Source organism: Phodopus roborovskii, unplaced genomic scaffold, assembly GCF_943737965.1.
Source record: "Phodopus roborovskii unplaced genomic scaffold, PHOROB, whole genome shotgun sequence".
Classification (NCBI taxonomy): domain Eukaryota; kingdom Metazoa; phylum Chordata; class Mammalia; order Rodentia; family Cricetidae; genus Phodopus; species Phodopus roborovskii.
Window position 1 is genome coordinate 1,690,722 of NW_026126651.1, and position 17,089 is coordinate 1,707,810.

General features: G+C 57.6%; 2 protein-coding genes across 2 annotated transcripts; one reads left to right on the plus strand and one right to left on the minus strand.

Moving 5' to 3' along the window:
- Nucleotides 1-1,608: 1,608 nt before the first annotated feature.
- On the plus strand, nucleotides 1,609-6,449 carry Pnkp (polynucleotide kinase 3'-phosphatase). The gene is made up of 16 exons (XM_051174360.1): nucleotides 1,609-1,781; nucleotides 2,289-2,335; nucleotides 2,600-2,950; nucleotides 3,629-3,708; nucleotides 3,792-3,849; nucleotides 3,998-4,105; nucleotides 4,266-4,337; nucleotides 4,853-4,901; nucleotides 4,980-5,050; nucleotides 5,154-5,246; nucleotides 5,328-5,424; nucleotides 5,510-5,571; nucleotides 5,653-5,762; nucleotides 5,997-6,084; nucleotides 6,153-6,214; nucleotides 6,299-6,449. The coding sequence occupies exons 1-16, from the start codon at nucleotides 1,631-1,633 to the stop codon at nucleotides 6,420-6,422; spliced, it is 1,623 nt and encodes a 540-aa protein (XP_051030317.1). The 5' UTR covers nucleotides 1,609-1,630; the 3' UTR covers nucleotides 6,423-6,449.
- A 386-nt stretch (nucleotides 6,450-6,835) lies between these two features.
- Nucleotides 6,836-13,617, minus strand: Ptov1 (PTOV1 extended AT-hook containing adaptor protein). The gene is made up of 12 exons (XM_051174361.1): nucleotides 13,273-13,617; nucleotides 11,282-11,419; nucleotides 11,110-11,192; nucleotides 10,977-11,034; nucleotides 10,751-10,858; nucleotides 8,896-9,051; nucleotides 8,462-8,551; nucleotides 8,314-8,387; nucleotides 8,166-8,223; nucleotides 7,955-8,059; nucleotides 7,266-7,463; nucleotides 6,836-7,179 (listed from the first exon to the last, which is right to left on the minus strand). Exons 1-12 carry the CDS (start codon nucleotides 13,441-13,443, stop codon nucleotides 7,168-7,170), a joined length of 1,251 nt encoding a protein of 416 aa, XP_051030318.1. The 5' UTR covers nucleotides 13,444-13,617; the 3' UTR covers nucleotides 6,836-7,167.
- Between the last annotated feature and the right edge of the window lie 3,472 nt (nucleotides 13,618-17,089).

Consider the following 17,089-nt stretch of genomic DNA (forward strand, 5'->3'; position numbering starts at 1 on the left):
TGAAGGTGGGAGCGTGGAGAGCCCGACCGGGAACCTCCACCTCCCACTGTTTGAAGGGAGGGTTGAGGGTGGCCTGTTTATCACCTTCAAACTAGTCCTGTGGGTAGCCTCCCTTTTATTTTGCCTTTTGAGACAGTTTCACTTTGTGGCCCAGACTGCATCCTTAGTCTCTGTGCAGGGTTTCCCACCTACCCCACCATGTCCAGCAGAGAACCCAGCATCATCGAGGCAAAGGTAGAGTGTGGTGGGGCCACAGGCTTCAAACACTAGGGACAAATGTCTGTTTCTTTTGCTGTCTCAGAGGAGTGAAGGCCCGCCCAGTGGCGCACACCTACCATTCAAACAGGGAGATGGATTTAGGAGTTAATTTCAACCTTCAATCCTGCCTCCAAGAAGAAACCAAAGTCAGGCATAGCACACACCTTTATTCCCAGCACTTGGGAGGCAGGGGCAGGTGGGACTATTTTGAGGCCAGTCTGGTCTATAGAGCAAGTTCCAGGACACCCAGGGCTACACAGAGAAATGCCTTATTAAAAAGCAAACAAATCCACCAATGACCAGGTATGGTGGTGTGTGCTTATTTTGGTTTTGTTATTTTTTTTGTTTTTGTTTTTCTAGACAGGCTTTCTCTGACTATCCTGGAGCTGGCACTGTAGAACAAGCTGACCCTGAACTCAGATCTGCCTGCCTCTGCCTCTCAAATACTGACATTAGAAGCAAGTACTTCTTAGAGGCGGTAGTGGCGTTCACCTTTAATACCAGCACTCTGGAGGCAGGCAGATCTCTCAGAGTTCGAGGCCAGCTAGAGTGTTGTGGTGGAGTAACATTCCAGCCAAGTAATTCGTCAGTGCTGAAAGGTAAGCCCAGTTGGGCTTGTTGACAGCAGATTTCGCCCATAGGAGGGGGCAAGGAAGGCCATGGGACCTTCACCCGGGTTCCCTGCTGTGACTGTGGCCTAGGCTATATTTTCTAGCCCCTGTGTGGGATAGGTGTGGCCTTTTCAGGTAGCACCCCCAGTAAATTCACTGGTCCTCCAGAGTGGTCTCTGATGGAATCAGATTTCGGCTGTCTTTATCGGTAGACATTGATTAGGCCTTCACCTGGAAAGGGGGTGGGGACTGGATCTCACTGTAGTACTGGCTGGCCTGGAGCTTGTTATGTAGACCAGTCTGACCTCAAACTCGATGAGTGCTGGGATTGGACAAGTGTGCCACTACACCCAGGAAGTAAGCTTAAGCACACAGCTACATTCTGAGACCCCATCTCACCAAAACAAAACCAAGTAAAAGCACGGTAGAGACCTAGGGCCCACGGACCACGCGGGCTCACAGCCGCACGCGGGTCAGGAGCTGCGCATGCGCCATGGCAGGAGCCAACCCTCCCGACGGTCTTTCCCACAACAGAGGTGAGATTTGGAATGAACTCCGTGGTGACCCCAAGTGAAAACTATCTTCCCTAGCTAATTCCTGGAACTGCGGTGGTAGCCTGGGAAACGCTGAACCCGCCCACAGGCGAGGGCGGATTTCCGGGGCGGCTGCAGTGGAAGGCAGGACTTCCGGTAGCGGGCCGGAGCCGGCTGCTAAGTGAGCTGGGCAGCGAGCCACTCGGTTCTCCTCCGCCGCAGGCCGGCATGTCGCAGCTGGCATCGCGGGGCCGCCTGTGGCTGCAGAGCCCCGCCGGGGGCCCGCCCCCCATATTCCTGCCGTCCGATGGCCAAGCCCTGGTCCTCGGGCGGGGACCCCTGACCCAGGTGACGGACCGGAAGTGCTCCCGAAACCAAGGTGGGCGCGGGACTGGAACTGCGGCAGCCAGAGCTGCGGGGACGCTGGTGCCTGACCAGGAGCTAGACAGGGCTTTCGGGGAGGGACAGCAGGTCCGGGGGATTGTCGCCGGGGGAGGAGGATGCTCACGGCAGGCAGAGAGACGGTCTCTGGGCAGGATCGGTCAGGCCGTGCCGACCCTGCAGATTAAAAACGCAAACACCCCAAACCCACCCTGGGCAGCCCTCGGGTCTCCGACAATCTTAAGGACTCGCCCCTGCAAACCTTGATCCCGGTCCCATCGAGAAGTAAACTGTTTCGGGCCGGGGGCGACACACACCTGTTATCCGGGCACTTGAATGGTAGACGTTTAAGGCCAGCCACCAGTGTGTGGCAACTTCTAGGCTACCCTGGGCTACTTGAGGCCCTGTGTTGGGGGGGAGGGTGCTTCCTCCGAAGTTCAAGAAGTCTGTAGCTGGCCACGCCCCATACGTAATGCAAACCCTGACTCCGTCCCCTTACCCTCAGTGGAGCTGGTTGCAGACCCTGAGACCCGGACAGTGGCAGTGAAGCAGGTACCAGCGTCTCAGCAACGGGTAGCAAGGACTTGGGGTACGGGGTTGGGATGGGTCGCAGCCCTTTAGAAGGTTGGTAGGTATTCCCTTTTCCACTGTGCCAGGCTGGACGCCTGTAACCTTTCAAAGTTCTGATTGGTAGCACGAAATGAATAGGTGGGAGATTAAGGTTCTGATTGGGAGATGGGGTATTGGAATTGGTGGGGAGGCTGGAGTTCGTTCCCTGAGGAGGTGGGGCCAACCCTAGTCCTCCTTTCTCTGCAGCTGGGTGTTAACCCATCAACTGTTGGGGTCCAGGAGTTGAAGCCAGGGTTGTCGGGTTCCCTGAGCTTGGGGGACATCCTGTATCTGGTCAATGGCCTATACCCCCTGACTCTGCGTTGGGAAGAGATTAGCACATCAGAGTCCCAGCCCGATACGCCATGCACTCCTCCGGTGGATACAGTGCACCCGGGGGACGCTGAGCCTCAGACACTGGGCACTCTTCCGGTGGATCCAGTGGACCCGGAGGATGCTGAGCCTCAGAAAAAGCGGGGACGGAAATCATCCCCTGGCTGGGAGAGCTTAAAGAAGTTACTGGTGTTCACGGCATCTGGGGTAAAGCCACGGGGCAAGGTGAGGCCACAGTCACGCCATTTAATCCAGATTTTGCTGTGCAGCCCTGGGCTCATCTTACCAAAGTCTGTGAGCCTCAGCTCTTTGTTGTGAGCAGAGACTGTTTCGATGCCAATGGTGGCTGTCACCACTGAGGTGCAGGATACAGATCAGGCCCTGTAATCCGTGATGATCAGACCTTCTTTTGGATGTGGGCCAGTCTGAAATGATTAAGCCACAGAAAGTGTGGGTCCAGTCCCTGGTTGGGCACACAACTAACAGTGAGTTTTGATTTTAAGTTTTTATTCATTTATTTATGTGAGTCTGCCTGATTTTATGTGTACCACATGCATACAGATGCCTGCAGAGGCCAGAGAGCATTGGGTTCCCTAGAGCTGGAGGTACAGGCAGTTGTGAACCACCTGTGTGCTCTTAACCGCTGAATCTTCCTTCCAGCTCTTCCGACAAAGACATTTGCTCTTTCTGAGCCGATAATGCTCCAAGGAGATGCTCAGGGAAAAGGGGAGGTGGGACACATGTCGCCATTGAAGGCTGGAAAGTGGGGAGCAGAGGGCACAGGGGCATGAAGCACTGCTTTCCTACCTCAGTGCTTTAAGGGTGACCCTAGTGTCAAAGGCTGCTGTCAGCTGGCTTGTGAGGAAGGTCAGAGGTGACAGTAGGGCTGTCCCTGTGTTCCAGGTGGCTGCCTTTGACCTAGATGGGACTCTCATCACCACTCGTTCTGGAAAGGTCTTCCCAACTAGCCCTAGTGACTGGAGGTGAGGTGGGACATGGCAGGAGGCTGGGATGGGAGCTCAGGTCCCGTAGGCTACATGTCATTGCTACTTCCCACCAACCTTAGGATTCTGTACCCAGGGATTCCAAAGAAGCTCCAGGAGCTGGATGCTGAGGGCTACAAGGTATGTGGGTGTGTGCATGGATATTCTCTAGCTGCCAAGAGCTAAGGCATGGGGGCCTATGTGTGCATGGACACATACATACAAGTTTGTGTAGAGTTCATGCTGAGCTGTGGGGAGGGGGCCCCAGTGTGTCCTTGTCTATCCCCAGCTGGTAATCTTCACCAACCAAATGGGCATTGGGCGAGGGAAGCTGCCAGCAGAGGTGTTCAAGGCCAAGGTGGAGGCTGTGTTGGAGAAGCTGGGGGTCCCATTTCAGGTACAGCCAGAAGGGACACTGGGGGGGGGGCTGTGTGGGGCAGGGACCCAGAGAGAACATGCCGAGGTGTGGAATGGAGGCCTTGCCTGGGGTTATGCTGACAGAAATGACCTTGGAGGCCCTCAGCACCGAGGACGGTGTAACTTGGCCGCCTCCATAGGTGCTGGTGGCAACACATGCAGGCCTAAACCGAAAGCCAGTGAGCGGCATGTGGGACCATCTGCAGGGGCAGGTGAGTGTCCTTCCCCCTCCTGTGTGGCCCTTCCCAGCCCCGCCCCTCATGACCTGCTGCCCTCCCTGGTCCTTACCATCTGCGAGACCAGCACTCCCAGTCCCTGAAGAGCAGACTAGCAGAGAAGTTGCAGGTCAGGGCTCTTGCACAGCGTGCACTGGGAGAGACCTAGGGGGGCAGGCGCCGATGCAGCCTGAGAGGCCCGAAGCAGTGTTGGCTGAGCAGAGATGCTCGTGGCTGATGGGAGAGCCTGGCAGGTGTCAGGGGCCTGGGGAATTGTCTGAGACGGCAGTGGCCCAAGGGTGAGAGCATTACAGGTCCAGGCAGACCCTGATTAAGGCCACGATCCAAGTTGGAAGAGCAGGTAGTCAGGGCTGCTGTGGGGTGTTGGAAGAGCAGGTAGTCAGGGCTGCTGTGGGGTGCTGGGATGTCTGCTCCCTGCAGGCCACCGGGGGAGCAGGCGGGACATTTGGCAGCAAAGTCCTGGAGGGGCTTCTCACTGCATCTTTTTGCAGGCCAACGAGGGCGTGCCCATTTCCATTGGTGACAGTGTGTTCGTGGGAGGTAAGAGGAGCAGCTCCCTGGGGTTGTCAGGAACCTTCTCTGAGCTCAGTGGCATACAGGCTCCCCCTCCTCTTACAGATGCAGCAGGGCGCCCAGCCAACTGGGCACCAGGAAAAAAGAAGAAAGACTTCTCCTGCGCAGACCGCCTGGTAAGTGGGTGGCATCGTGGTGCCCCCGTCGTCCCAGCCCATGGCCCGCCCTAGCCACCACCCCTGCTGCAGCTCTCCACTCTTCTGACCTGTCTCTGCCCAGTTTGCCCTTAACATCGGCCTGCCCTTTGCCACTCCGGAGGAGTTCTTTTTGAAGTGGCCAGCAGCGGGCTTTGAGCTTCCAGCTTTTGACCCGGTGAGGCCCAGAGGGAAAGGGGGGAGAGGCCCTTGCCTGGCTCCCCAGGCTTATACCATCCCTCCCCTTTGTTCCTGCCAGAGGACCGTCTCCAGCGCGGGGCCCCTCTACGTCCCAGAGTCCAGCTTCCTCCTCAGCCCCAACCCGGAGGTGGTGGTCACAGTAGGATTCCCTGGGGGTGAGATACCACGGCCCAGGCTCTGCTTCCCCTTGGCAGTCATGTGTGTCCTAGACACCAGCTGATGGCCACACTGCTCCCACAGCCGGCAAGTCCACCTTCGTGCAGGAGCACCTGGTGTCAGCTGGCTATGTCCATGTAAACAGGGTGAGTAGGGCTGCCCCCCCCAGCACAGTTCTGGGGACCGGGGTCCCCAGAACAACGTGTGACCTGTCCTAGGTCCCATAGGACACACTGGGGTCGTGGCAGCGCTGTGTGAGTTCATGCCAGGCGGCACTGAGGCAGGGGAAGCGAGTTGTGATTGACAATACGAATCCAGATGTCCCCAGTCGGGCCAGGTACCTTCCCCCAGGGTGTGGGGGGGGGCGCTGAGTGCGGGGGGGGGGGGGCGCCGAGTGCCGGGTGGGGGCGGAGTGCGGGGGGGGGCACTGAGTGCCGGGTGGGGGGCGCCGAGTGCCGGGGGCTCTGAGTGCCGGGTGGGGGGACGCCGAGTGCCGGGTGGGCGCCGAGTGCCGGGTGGGGGGGCACTGAGTGCCGGGTGGCTGTGACAGCCGCACTTGCGTCCTCCACAGGTACATCCAGTGTGCCAGAGAGGCAGGTGTGCCCTGCCGGTGCTTCAGCTTCCGTGCTACGCTAGAGCAGGCTCGCCACAACAACAGGGTAAGCCGCTCTCCAGGCCTTGCCCCTCATGTAAGCCCATGCCCTGACCTCCGTGCCTCTGTTTGCAGTTTCGAGAGATGACGGACCCCTCGCACGCACCAGTGTCAGACATGGTCATGTTCAGCTACAGGTTCAGGGGCTCTGGGAGACTGGAGGGCGCAGGAGACTGGGGCAGGGGGTGCGGAGCCTCACCCTCCCTAACTCGCCCCCACAGGAAGCAGTTTGAGCCACCCATGCTGACCGAGGGATTCCAGGAGATCCTTCAGATCCCGTTCCGACTGCGGACGCACGCAGACCCCGCACGACAGCGGCTGTACTGCCAGTTCTTAGAGGGCTGAGCCGGAATAAACACTGCTGCTACTCTGCTCATGGCCACCTTGCTGGGAATGTGGGAGACAAGCCTGCCACGGCTCTCTGAACTTGGGTTACAAACGGGCTCTTGTGCACCCAGCACGCTTGGCCTGGGGACTTGAGCAGCCAGGCCCGTTTTGTGGTGGGGGTTAGCAACAGGTGTCAGAACCCAGTTGTGAGTTTGATCAGGTACGATAGATTAAATTAACCAAAGAAAGACTGTCATGTAGCCCGACCCCGACGAACCTACCTTTCCACCTACTCAGAGATGGTCATTTAATGGCACGCATCCCCCAAACTGCCCGACTCAGCAGCTCTGCACATGGGGTGGACCCACTCACTGTGTGTGACCTCCGGACGTAACCATCTTGCACTGGGCACAGAGTCAGCAGACAGCGTGTGGGCTTAAAGGCTTTATTAGGGAAACATACAAGGGCAAGGACCATCCTTAGAGACCTCAGGACGCTGTTCTCCAGGTTGCTGGGCAGGTACAGTCCCCAGGAGCCCCTGCTCAGAAGCATCTGACCTGGGAGGCAGTAGAAGGGGGTGGCTTCTACTGGTGAGACTGCACCCTACCCCTAAGGCCCTGGCACCCATACCTTGCCAGGGACACAGGTCCCAGAAGGCAGTGCCTCATGTCAGGGCCACCCCGCTGCTTCCGGAAAGAAATGCTGCTCACCAGTCTCCGCTGGGCCTCGTCTGGGACTGTGGCCTGCCCAGCCTGGGAGTCCGCTAGCCACCCATCTGCAGAGAGAGAAGCCAGGGGAGGTTTCAGAAGTGGGAAGCCACAGGCAGGGCCCGTGAGCAAACGCATGGCAGGGTCACCTCACCCCTCGCTGCTGCTGCTCCTGCTCCAGGCTTCTCTGTAGGACCTGCTGCTGGTTGGCAATGACGCGGCGGATGCCGTTGACAAAGTTGCTCTGGTCATGCGGGATGAGGCCGATGAAGATCTTCTTCTCCGAGGAGTACAGGAGCATGAGCACGCGCACCTCGCAGGAGGCCTTATAGGAGAAGTGCACGCAGCCCGCCTAACAGCAGGCCCGAGTCAGGCGGGCGCTCACTTAGCCACGCCCTCAGCCACAGCTGACCTACCAGGCAACAACTGGACCCCTACAAGCAGATCCCAGGGATCCAAGGCTGCCAGGCAGGCATGTGGCCCCACCCCGGGCAGCTCAGCGATCACCTGCTCACAAATGGAAACTAAAGCCCCAGAGCTGGAAGATGAGGACCTTGGGAGCTACAGGCCCCCAATTACCCTGGGAATTCTGGGCCGAGCTCAACGGCTTGCAGTGTGGTTGGCAGTCTTGTGCTAAGCAGGCATGGGGGACTGTTAGAAGGCGGGCCCTCTCTAGCTACGGGCCCTGCTAGAACAGTGTGTCTATGTAAGGAGAGGCCACCAGTCAGTCAGGGCGTGAGGGCTGCGGGGGACTGAACATGTGATTGTGTAGCAGGCGGTAGGCCCACCCCAGACAGCTTCTACACGCAGTAAGGAGCCCGTCTCTGGCTGCCCGGCACTCACGAAGCCATTGTCCATGACCCGGCACAGGCTCTTGAGAGTCTCCATGTCCTTCGTGAAGTGGAACTGCACCAGGCGTGAGTTCCGGAACAGTGGCACCAGGGTGGTCTGCGGGAAGGCCGGGGACACTGTGTGCAACCCTAGCTCTGTGTGCGAGCCAGGCAGCAGCTCTGCCCGCCCGCCCGCGCCCAGCCTGGCACCCCTGCACCCTCACCAGCAACTGCTGTGGGATGAGCTGCATGAAGAGCCTCCTCGGCCACTGGTCTGTCCTCCTGCCATACCAGACGTCAGGTTAGTCACAGGTCCACCCACAGGGCCGCCACTGCCTTTGTGCCTGCCCACCCCCAGCCCCACCCACTTACAGGATCTCCCCTTGGTTCACGTAGACGTGGGATGGCAGCCATCGCTTGGACCGGCTATTGGGCTCAGGCCTGGGCTTTGGGGCAGAGCAAGAGGTTACTTCAGGGGAGGTGGGGGAGGGCCGCCAGCCCCCACAGCACCGCAGCTCACCTCCTGCCATTCCATGACACCACTCCATGCCAAGAATTTGTTGTTGACAATCTGAACGGGTCCAGAGTGCACGCCTCCAGGGCCCACAGCCTGTGGACAGGACACCAATAAGCTGCCGGCAGGCAGCCCTGGCCACAACCCCAGCAGGCCACAGACTGGTCCTCACCACCAACATCCTGTGCTCCTAAATGACCCAAGACCTTTAGCAGCTAGCAGGAGGCGGCCATCGACATTCTGGCCAGGTGCCAGGACACACGGTCACCCTCCAGAGGCCTCACCCGGGACCCACCCCCTGGTTGTCCCCTGTCCCTTTCAAAGCCTGTAAAGCTACTCTTCCCTCCAAGCCCTGTCGGGAAGTGCACTGCCTCCTCACACGGCACCCCACACCCGTCAAATGCTGACTGTATTCCAAACCGTGGGGCCAGCTGGCACACCTGTTTGCGGGTGGTGATGACCTGCCGTATGGCATTGACAAAGCCACTCTGGTCATAGGGGATGAGGCCCATGAAGATCTTCTTCTTAGAGGAGTACAGGAGCATGAGCACGCGCACCTCACACGGGGAAATGTGGGGGAAGAGCATGCAGCCCGCCTGTGGGGACAGGGCTGCAGATCAGGGCCTTGTCCTCCACACTGAGCATCTGAGCTGCTTGGACAGGCCAGGGTCACCACAGCACAGCTCAAGCAAGGCTTCCCAAGAGCAGGTCAATCTCCTCCTCCTCAGTCCCTGACTTATAAGGCAGGACAGGTGGGAGCTAAGGACCTCTATGGGTGTGTGTGTGTGTGTGTGTGTGTGTGTGTGTGTGTGTGTGTGTGTGTCCATGACCCCAGCCTCCTCCTCCTCAGTCCCTGACTTATAAGGCAGGACAGGTGGGAGCTAAGGACCTCTATGGGTGTGTGTGTGTGTGTGTGTGTGTCCATGACCCCAGCCTGGCTGCGGGCTGCAGGTGCCAGGGGTTGGAGGAAGGCTCAGCAGTGAGAACTGGCTGTTCTTGTTTGGACCAAGGTTTGGTTCCCAGTTCACAATCTTCCACACAGTCCCATGGGATCTGACGCCCTCTTCTGTGTCTGCAGTACCAGGCATGCACATCACACACGCCATAAAAACAAAAACCAATCCCTAAGCTCTCGAACAGGCGGTAGGTAGGCCAGGCTGCTGTGCACCCACGGCAAGCCACCTCCCATCTGAGGAGCCCAGTTTTCCCACCTGTAAGACAGCAACAGCATACACTGACTGCCACGCAGCTACAACTACAGGGCACCAGCTGAGGGGCCAGTCCCTCTCCAACGGGGGACGACACACAGGCCACCCCACCCTGTGCCGGGATGGACAAGAACCTGTACCGCATTGGCCAGCCTTTGGAGCTAATTCTCCAGGCCTCGGGCCCAGCTCCAGGATACTATCCCAGAGCTGCTGCTGGCACAAGGTTGTGGCCTCACATGTCCCAGTCTGTGGGGCCCAGAAAAGGGACACATCCTTAGAGGTGGCCAAATGGGAGGAGCAGACCAACCTACAGCAGAGCTGAGGACAAGTCTAGAGTCTACTCCCCTGCATGCATGGTGACCTCCTCCCACCCTGCCCTGCCACCCGCTACATTCCAGGGACCTCAGAATGGGCCCGTAACGGTAGGGGCTGGCCACCAGATGACAAGGACACCACCAACCACTTCCACACCCCCCCACACACACACAACTACACACACCACACACACAACACACACACAACCACACCATACACAACACACTACACACATGCACAAAACCACACACACACAACCACACCACACACACACAACCACACCCCACACACACACAAAACCACACACACACAACCACACCCCACACATACACAAAACCACACACATACCACACACACAACCACACCACATACACACACACACCACACACATAAACAAAACCACACATACACACACCACACACACACATGAACAAAACCACACACACACCACACACACAACCACACCACACACATACATACCACATACACAAAACCACACACATACCACACACACAACCACACCACACATACACACCCACACCTACACAACACAACACACACACAGCCATAAGAACCAAGGCCGGCTGGGCTTCATTTCAGGCAGGAGACGGAGCACCATGCACTGTGGCCAACTAACAGGCTCACGTGCCTGGTGCTTCACAACACCACCCACCAAGGTCCTAAGACAGACAAACAACCACTTAAGAGGTACAGAAAGACAGCCATCACAGGGCAGAACTAGGCCCCCCCCCAGGGCCCCATCCCCACTCACGAAGCCGTTGCCCATGATGCGGCAGAGGCCCTTGAGCGAGTCACAGTCTCTGTTGGTGAAGTGGAATTGAGCCAGTTGAGAGTTTCGGAACAGGGGGCCCAGGGTGGTCTGTGAACGACAAGGGCAAGTATGGGGAGCTCCAGGGGTGGGAGTCTGGCTCTGGGGGCAGGGCTTGGGTTATTCCCAGGGCCAAGGTTCTGGGGCACGCACGGTCCCATGGACTCACCAGCAGCTGCTGTGGGATGAGCTGCATGATCAGCTTCTGGGGCCACTGGTCCGTCTCCCTGCAGTGGGGAGTGCATCAGAAGCCATTCCCTGCATCCTAGGCTGCCCCAGGCTCTGCCCATTCCCACACTCACAGGTTCTCGCCCTGGTTCACGTAGGCCTGGCAGGGCAGGGTGCGCTTCAGCTTTGCTGTGGAGTCCGAGAAGGGTCTCCGCTTCTGCAGGCAGGAAGGGGTGGAGGACTCAGCACAGTGCGCAGGCTCCGTAACCTCCAGCAGCCCCAGGGTTAGGGCCCTGCCGGGCTCACCTCCTGCCACTCCAGCACGCCACTCCAGGCCAGCAGCTTGTTGCTGAGCCGGTGCTCATTCACTGCAAGTCCCCCAAGAGTCAGCCCGGGTGAGGAGGGCCCGATGGGCCCGAGGGCCCCAAAAACTCGAGCTCCTTCCTGCAGAAGGGACAATTCTCAGGTCATTCAAAGCTAGGCCACTCCATACTTCCCAGAGGGGACATCCTCAGGTCCAGACTCAGTCCCCTGGTGCACACTCCAGGTCCCAATCCCTCCCCCCGCAGTCAAGCCCTTAAAGCAACCATTTCGGCATTCTCACCCTTAGATCAAGCTGTCAGAAGGCTGTGAGCTGCATCTGGGGACCCAGTGCACAGGGCCATCCTAAGGCCACTGTCACCCCCAAGAGATGACTCCCACAAAGGATGGCCTTCCCTGAGGATGCCAAGGAGGCATCAACCAGAAACCAAGTCAAAAGGCCAATCTGGAGAAAAATCGGAGACTCCCAGAGGCTCCCTTGTACCAAATCGTTTGACCTGAATAAATGCTGCATGGTGGTGCCAAGTGCAGCCGCCCCCCCCCCCCCTCCACACACCCAGGGTGCTAGCTAAACTCTTTTCAGCTGAAACATTTCCAAATAAACAAGCGGGTCCTGGACCAGCCTTTGAACAGACAGACCCGTGCGTGCTCCAGGCCGAAGACCCTTCAGATAACTGCGATGGAATCCGCTGCTCTTTTCTAAGCTCAAGAGGCCTTTACACCCTGCGTGATGACAAACCAGAAAGTGTTCTCCCGGCGTCTCAAGTTGTAGACCAGCCTAGGTCGTCAGTTAACCCTGCTGAGGGGGGCCTTCGTGATGAGGACTGCCCTGCAGCACCCAGCCCCCGGGATTACAGCAAAGGGGCACTGGGCTGCCTGGCCTGCACACGTGCCTTGAGACAACACTACACGTGGCCACACGCGTCAGTCAGTGCGTGCACCACCACACACAGTCCGGCCTAAATGAAAATCAGGCAAAAACATTCTTAAGGACCCAGACGAAATCCCAAACTACGTTGCTTATGATGTGCTTTTGCCTGCACCCCGCGGACAGCAGGGGAACACGCTAGAAGCAAACTGGGGACTCTGCTAAGCATGGCTCCGAAGTTAAATCTGTGTCCAGGCGTGCCTGACTTGCTGCGCACTGCATGGCCAAGCCAAGCCACGTGTGGGGACTGGACCCATCTCGGACCCCAAGGAGTAGCGTCAAACGCTAAGGGAAAGCTTCAGGCCTAAGCTGCGTTACGACGAGGGGTGTGTCTGCGTTCCGCAGCCGATCGAGTGGCAAACCCGCCTCAGCTCCGCTGAGGGCAACGTCGTCACAGGGCATTGAAGTGGTCAGAGCCGAGCCAGGCATGCGCAGGTGTGGCCACGAGTCAACCATCACAATGGGCAGTTTTCTTTCCCCAAGACAACCTCAATGTTTCTAGAAAGTGCGCACACGTTCTAGTGTGGGCCGAGGCGACAGCCACGCGAACCTACAGAGCTGAGTGTTTACCTTAAGGCTTAAGGTCTGGGCTCGCCGCGGGGCGGGCGGGCGGGCGCGCAAATGCAGGGACTGTCCACAGTCGCCATCTGGCCCCGGGAGACAACGCCCCCGCGAGCAACAGCTGGGCCCGAGTGCACACGCCGGGCTCCTCCGCCGGCCGCCTCGCGTATTTCCAGACCCGGAGCCCGAGGACCAAGTTTGCAATTGGAAAAAACGAGCGCGCACGCCAAGCGCCCCCCGCGCGCGCGTGCAGCCGGCCGCGCGGTCAGCGGTAATTCGAACCCGCCCCGCCCCCGTACCCCGCCCCCCGCCCAGGCCGCCGCGCAACAAAGGGGAGAGCCGGGAGCCGAGCGAGGGCCGATCCGGGACCCCGGGTGCGCCCTCCCGCGGGAGACCCGTGGGCGCTGCGGACAAAGGCTCCCGCCAGGGGAGGGGCGGCAGGGCGGGGCGTGCGTGGAAGGCTCTGGAAGCAGACCCGGGGACTCACCATGGGAGGGGCCGAGCGGGCCCGGATCCGCGGGGGCTGCGGGCCTCGAGGGCCAGCGGGCCAGGACCGTGAGCGCACAGCGCGCACGACCAGGGGCCGCGGCGGCCGGCCGCGACCTCCGAGGGGGCCCCCGGCACCGGAGCGGTGCGGGGCGCGGCGCGGGCGGACCATGGCGAGCGGGAGGCCGCGGGCCTCGCGGGGGGCTAGGGCTCCGCCGACCGACAGGCGCGGGATCGCGGCTCCGGGAAGACGCGGAGCGGGACCGCGGCAGCGGGGGACGCGCCGCTGAGGGGTCGCCGCGGCCGAACCACTGCGGCGAGCGGGGGAGCCCGGCTGCAACCAACGGAGGACGGGAGGGGGAGCCGGCGCAAACCAACGGGCTGGGCGGGGGGGGAGACGCGCTCAGGGAGGGCCGGGAGGGGGTGTGGCTGGCGCGTACCAACGTCAGAGGGGCGACTGCAGGTTTGGGAACGGCGGGAGGGAGAGCCTGGAACTGGGCAACGGAGTTCGGGTTGGTGGGACGATACCAAGTCCTCCTGCTGGGGGACACAAGGCGGTAGACTAATGGGCGGCGCGACGGGACCTACCAATAGGGCGAGGGGTGGATGCGAGAAAGCAACCGAGTCCCTGCGTCTGGGAGGCGGTGACGTGGCAAGGTGCGTACAGGACTACAACTCCCAGCGGGCTTCGCGCGGCCTGGGCGGAATCTGGAGAGCCGGCCTAGCGGGGAGCCCGTTCGCCGTGGGCACGCCCACCGCCCCTTGTGCCTTCCCCCCAGGTTCCTTGATCTGAAAGGACTGAGCAGTGGTATTTCTTCGTTTTTCACCTGTGATATTACCTAGCCTTAGAGTACCTGAGCTCAGATTGATTACTATGATAAGTGCTTGGCGTATCTATCTACTTAAATGTTAGCTTACGTAGCCCAGGCTGACCTCGAAGGCCGGAGCCTCCTGTCACCCCCTATACTGGAGGTGTGCACCACCACACATGGCTGTCACCCCCGTGTGCTAGGACAAGCTCTCCTTTGCCTTTAAACAAGGAAACCTACTTGTAGTCCACCATGTCTGGCTGGATGATCCACACACTACTTTCACCAAATTTTATTTGGGCCCTCCCAGCACTTACTGCAAGCTTTGATGTCTGTCAACTGTAACAAATGCCCTGGGCAGTGGGCTGCCTTTATTTAGTCTCATGTTTTATAGTTGATTTAAGAAAATAAGCTGGGAGGACCCAGCTGTAAAGTTCTTGCCTGCCATCAAGCATAACTACCTGGGTTCAATCTCCCCTACCTGCGTGGGAAGAGCAAATCGACCCCCGCGGAGCGCTCCCTGATTCCCACACAAGTCCATGAGACATGCACACATTAATTCAGAGCCTGCTTAGGCTATAAAGGGACTTCAAAACCTCATTGGGCAACTAACTTAGCATGACCTCGTCTCAAAACAAACAAATAAATAAAAAGAGAATGGAGAACCCAGGAGTACCCGGCAGTAATTAAGAGGTGAAGGGGAAGGATCGGGAGTTCGAAGCCATCCTCGGCAACCTAGTGAGATCAAAGCCAGCCTGGACTACAAGATTGCCTCAACAGCTGCAACAATAACTAGTGTGAGCACAAGAGCCCGAGGCTGGCTGGTGGAGGGCAGGATGGCTGCAATGCAGTCGGTGGCAGTCAGTGGCAACAATAGATTTTGAAGCTGAGCCAAAGGATTTTGCAAGGAGAGTGGGGTAAAGCCAGCGTTGCCCTCACAGACGCAGGGAGTCAGACTGAAGAACAGGCGAGGCCGAGTTGTTCAGGGAGAACAATTCCTCTCTTTTTAAAGAGGAAACTGACTTGATTATGTATTATGTATATACTGTTCTGTCTGCATGTATGCCTGCACACCAGAAGAGGACGCCAGATCTCCTCACAGATGGCTGAGAGCCACCATGTGGGTGATGGGAATTGAACTCAGGACCTCCGGAAGAGCAGCCAGTGCTCTTAACCTCTGAGCCATCTTTCCAGCCCCCAGGGGAACAATTTCTTATTTTTAAAGTTTTGTATTTCTGTGTGTCCATGAGTGTTTTGCCTACATGTATGCCTGTATACCCTGTGCTTGCCCTGGCCTGTCCTGGCTAAAAGAGGCCTTAGGGTCCCCAGGAACTGGGACTAAAAAGGGTTGTGAGCTGCCATGCGGGTACTGAGGCTTGAACCTGGGTCCTCTCTAGAAGAGCAACTCCTCTGCCATACTCCTGCCTCTGTTTTTATTTATTTTGGCATTTGTATGTACACACACACACACACACACACAGGTCACAGCTCACTTGTAGAAGTCACAGGGATGAACTCAGATCTCACACACACACACACACACACACACACACACGCAGGCCATAGCTCACTTGTAGAAGTCACAGGGATGAACTCAGATCTCACACACACACACACACACACACACACACACACACACACACACGCAGGCCATAGCTCACTTGTAGAAGTCACAGGGATGAACTCAGATCTCACACACACACACACACACACACACACACACACACACAAGTCACAGCTCACTTGTAGAAGTCACAGGGATGAACTCAGGTCTTCAGGCTTTGCTGCAGGTGCCTTTACATGCTGAGAGACCTCTCCCACCTTGTCACTGTTTTTAGGAAAATGTAGTCCAGGCTGGTCTTGAACTCCAGACCCTACTTCCTTAGCTGCTTGAGTGCTGGGGTCACAGGCATTGCCAACCTGCCCTAGTTATGAGGTTCCTCTTGGGTTTGAGACAACCACTACTCACGTGGCTACAGGGATGCAGGGAACATGGTACCACACTTGCAGGCTGTAACAGGTCACTGCCAAGTTTTGTTGTGTTGTTTTTTGAGTCTGTGGGCTTGTCTGAATTTTTTTTTTTTATAAGGGGCAGTTTTGTTTGTTTAGACTCATTATGTCTCATTATGTAGATCTAGCTAGTCTGGAACTCACTATACAGAAAAGACTGGCTTTGAACTGACAGAAATTCACCTGCCTCTGCTTCCTTAGTGCTAGCATGGGTTAAAGGCATGAGCCAAGATGCCCCCTACTACTACCGACTTTTTTGGAGAGACAGGGTTTCTCTGTGTAGCTCTGGCTGTCCTGGAACTCGCTCTGTAGACCAGGCCGACCTCGAACTCAGAGATCCAATTGCCTCTGCCGCCGAAATGCTGGGATTAAAGGCGTGCGCCACCACCTTTTATTTTATTTTATTTTATTTTTATTCTTGCAAGTTTGTGGGCAGCCAGAGCCACACATGTGAGACCCTGTCCACAAAGGGAGGCACTGGAGAGACAGACGACTCAGCAATTAAGAGCAGGTTTACTCTTCCGACAACCCAGCTTTGGTCCCCAGCACCCACATGGCAGCTCACAATTACCTGTTAACTCCAGTTCCGGTGCTGAGAAGCACCAGGCAAGTACACACAGACATACACGCAGACAAAACACCCATAAACATAAAGTACATAAAGGAAACATTTAAAATAAATAATACAAATTTAAAGTAAAAAGGCAAGGGAAACTGGGTGCAGCCTCTCATCATCACTCGGGAGGCAGAGGCACGCAGATCTCTAAGTTCGAGGCCATCCAGGTCTACACAGAGTTCAAGATTGCTAGAGCTACACAGAAAAAACCCTGTCTAAAAGATAAAACAAGACAGAGGGCATGTAGTGAGATGGCTCAGCAGAAAGAAACTTGCTGCCTGTCTGTCTGACATGACCTGAGTTTTAGAACCTGAAACAACAGGAGAGGATTCTCAAAAGTGATCCTGTAATCCTCTGACCTCTGACTTTCCCTCTCCCCTCTC

Excerpts from the sequence above, each read along its gene's own strand:
- Pnkp (XM_051174360.1), top strand. The coding sequence starts at position 1,631 with ATGTCGCAGCTGGCATCGCGGGGCCGCCTGTGGCTGCAGAGCCCCGCC. Across the intron at positions 2,951-3,628 it reads GGGTAAAGCCACGGGGCAAG|GTGGCTGCCTTTGACCTAGA; the intron begins GTGAGGCCACAG and ends CCTGTGTTCCAG. Across the intron at positions 6,085-6,152 it reads AGGCTCGCCACAACAACAGG|TTTCGAGAGATGACGGACCC; the intron begins GTAAGCCGCTCT and ends CTCTGTTTGCAG.
- Ptov1 (XM_051174361.1), bottom strand. The coding sequence starts at position 13,443 with ATGGTCCGCCCGCGCCGCGCCCCGCACCGCTCCGGTGCCGGGGGCCCC. Across the intron at positions 11,420-13,272 it reads CCCGCTCGGCCCCTCCCATG|GAAGGAGCTCGAGTTTTTGG; the intron begins GTGAGTCCCCGG and ends TCCCTTCTGCAG. Across the intron at positions 11,035-11,109 it reads GTGAACCAGGGCGAGAACCT|GGAGACGGACCAGTGGCCCC; the intron begins GTGAGTGTGGGA and ends TCCCCACTGCAG.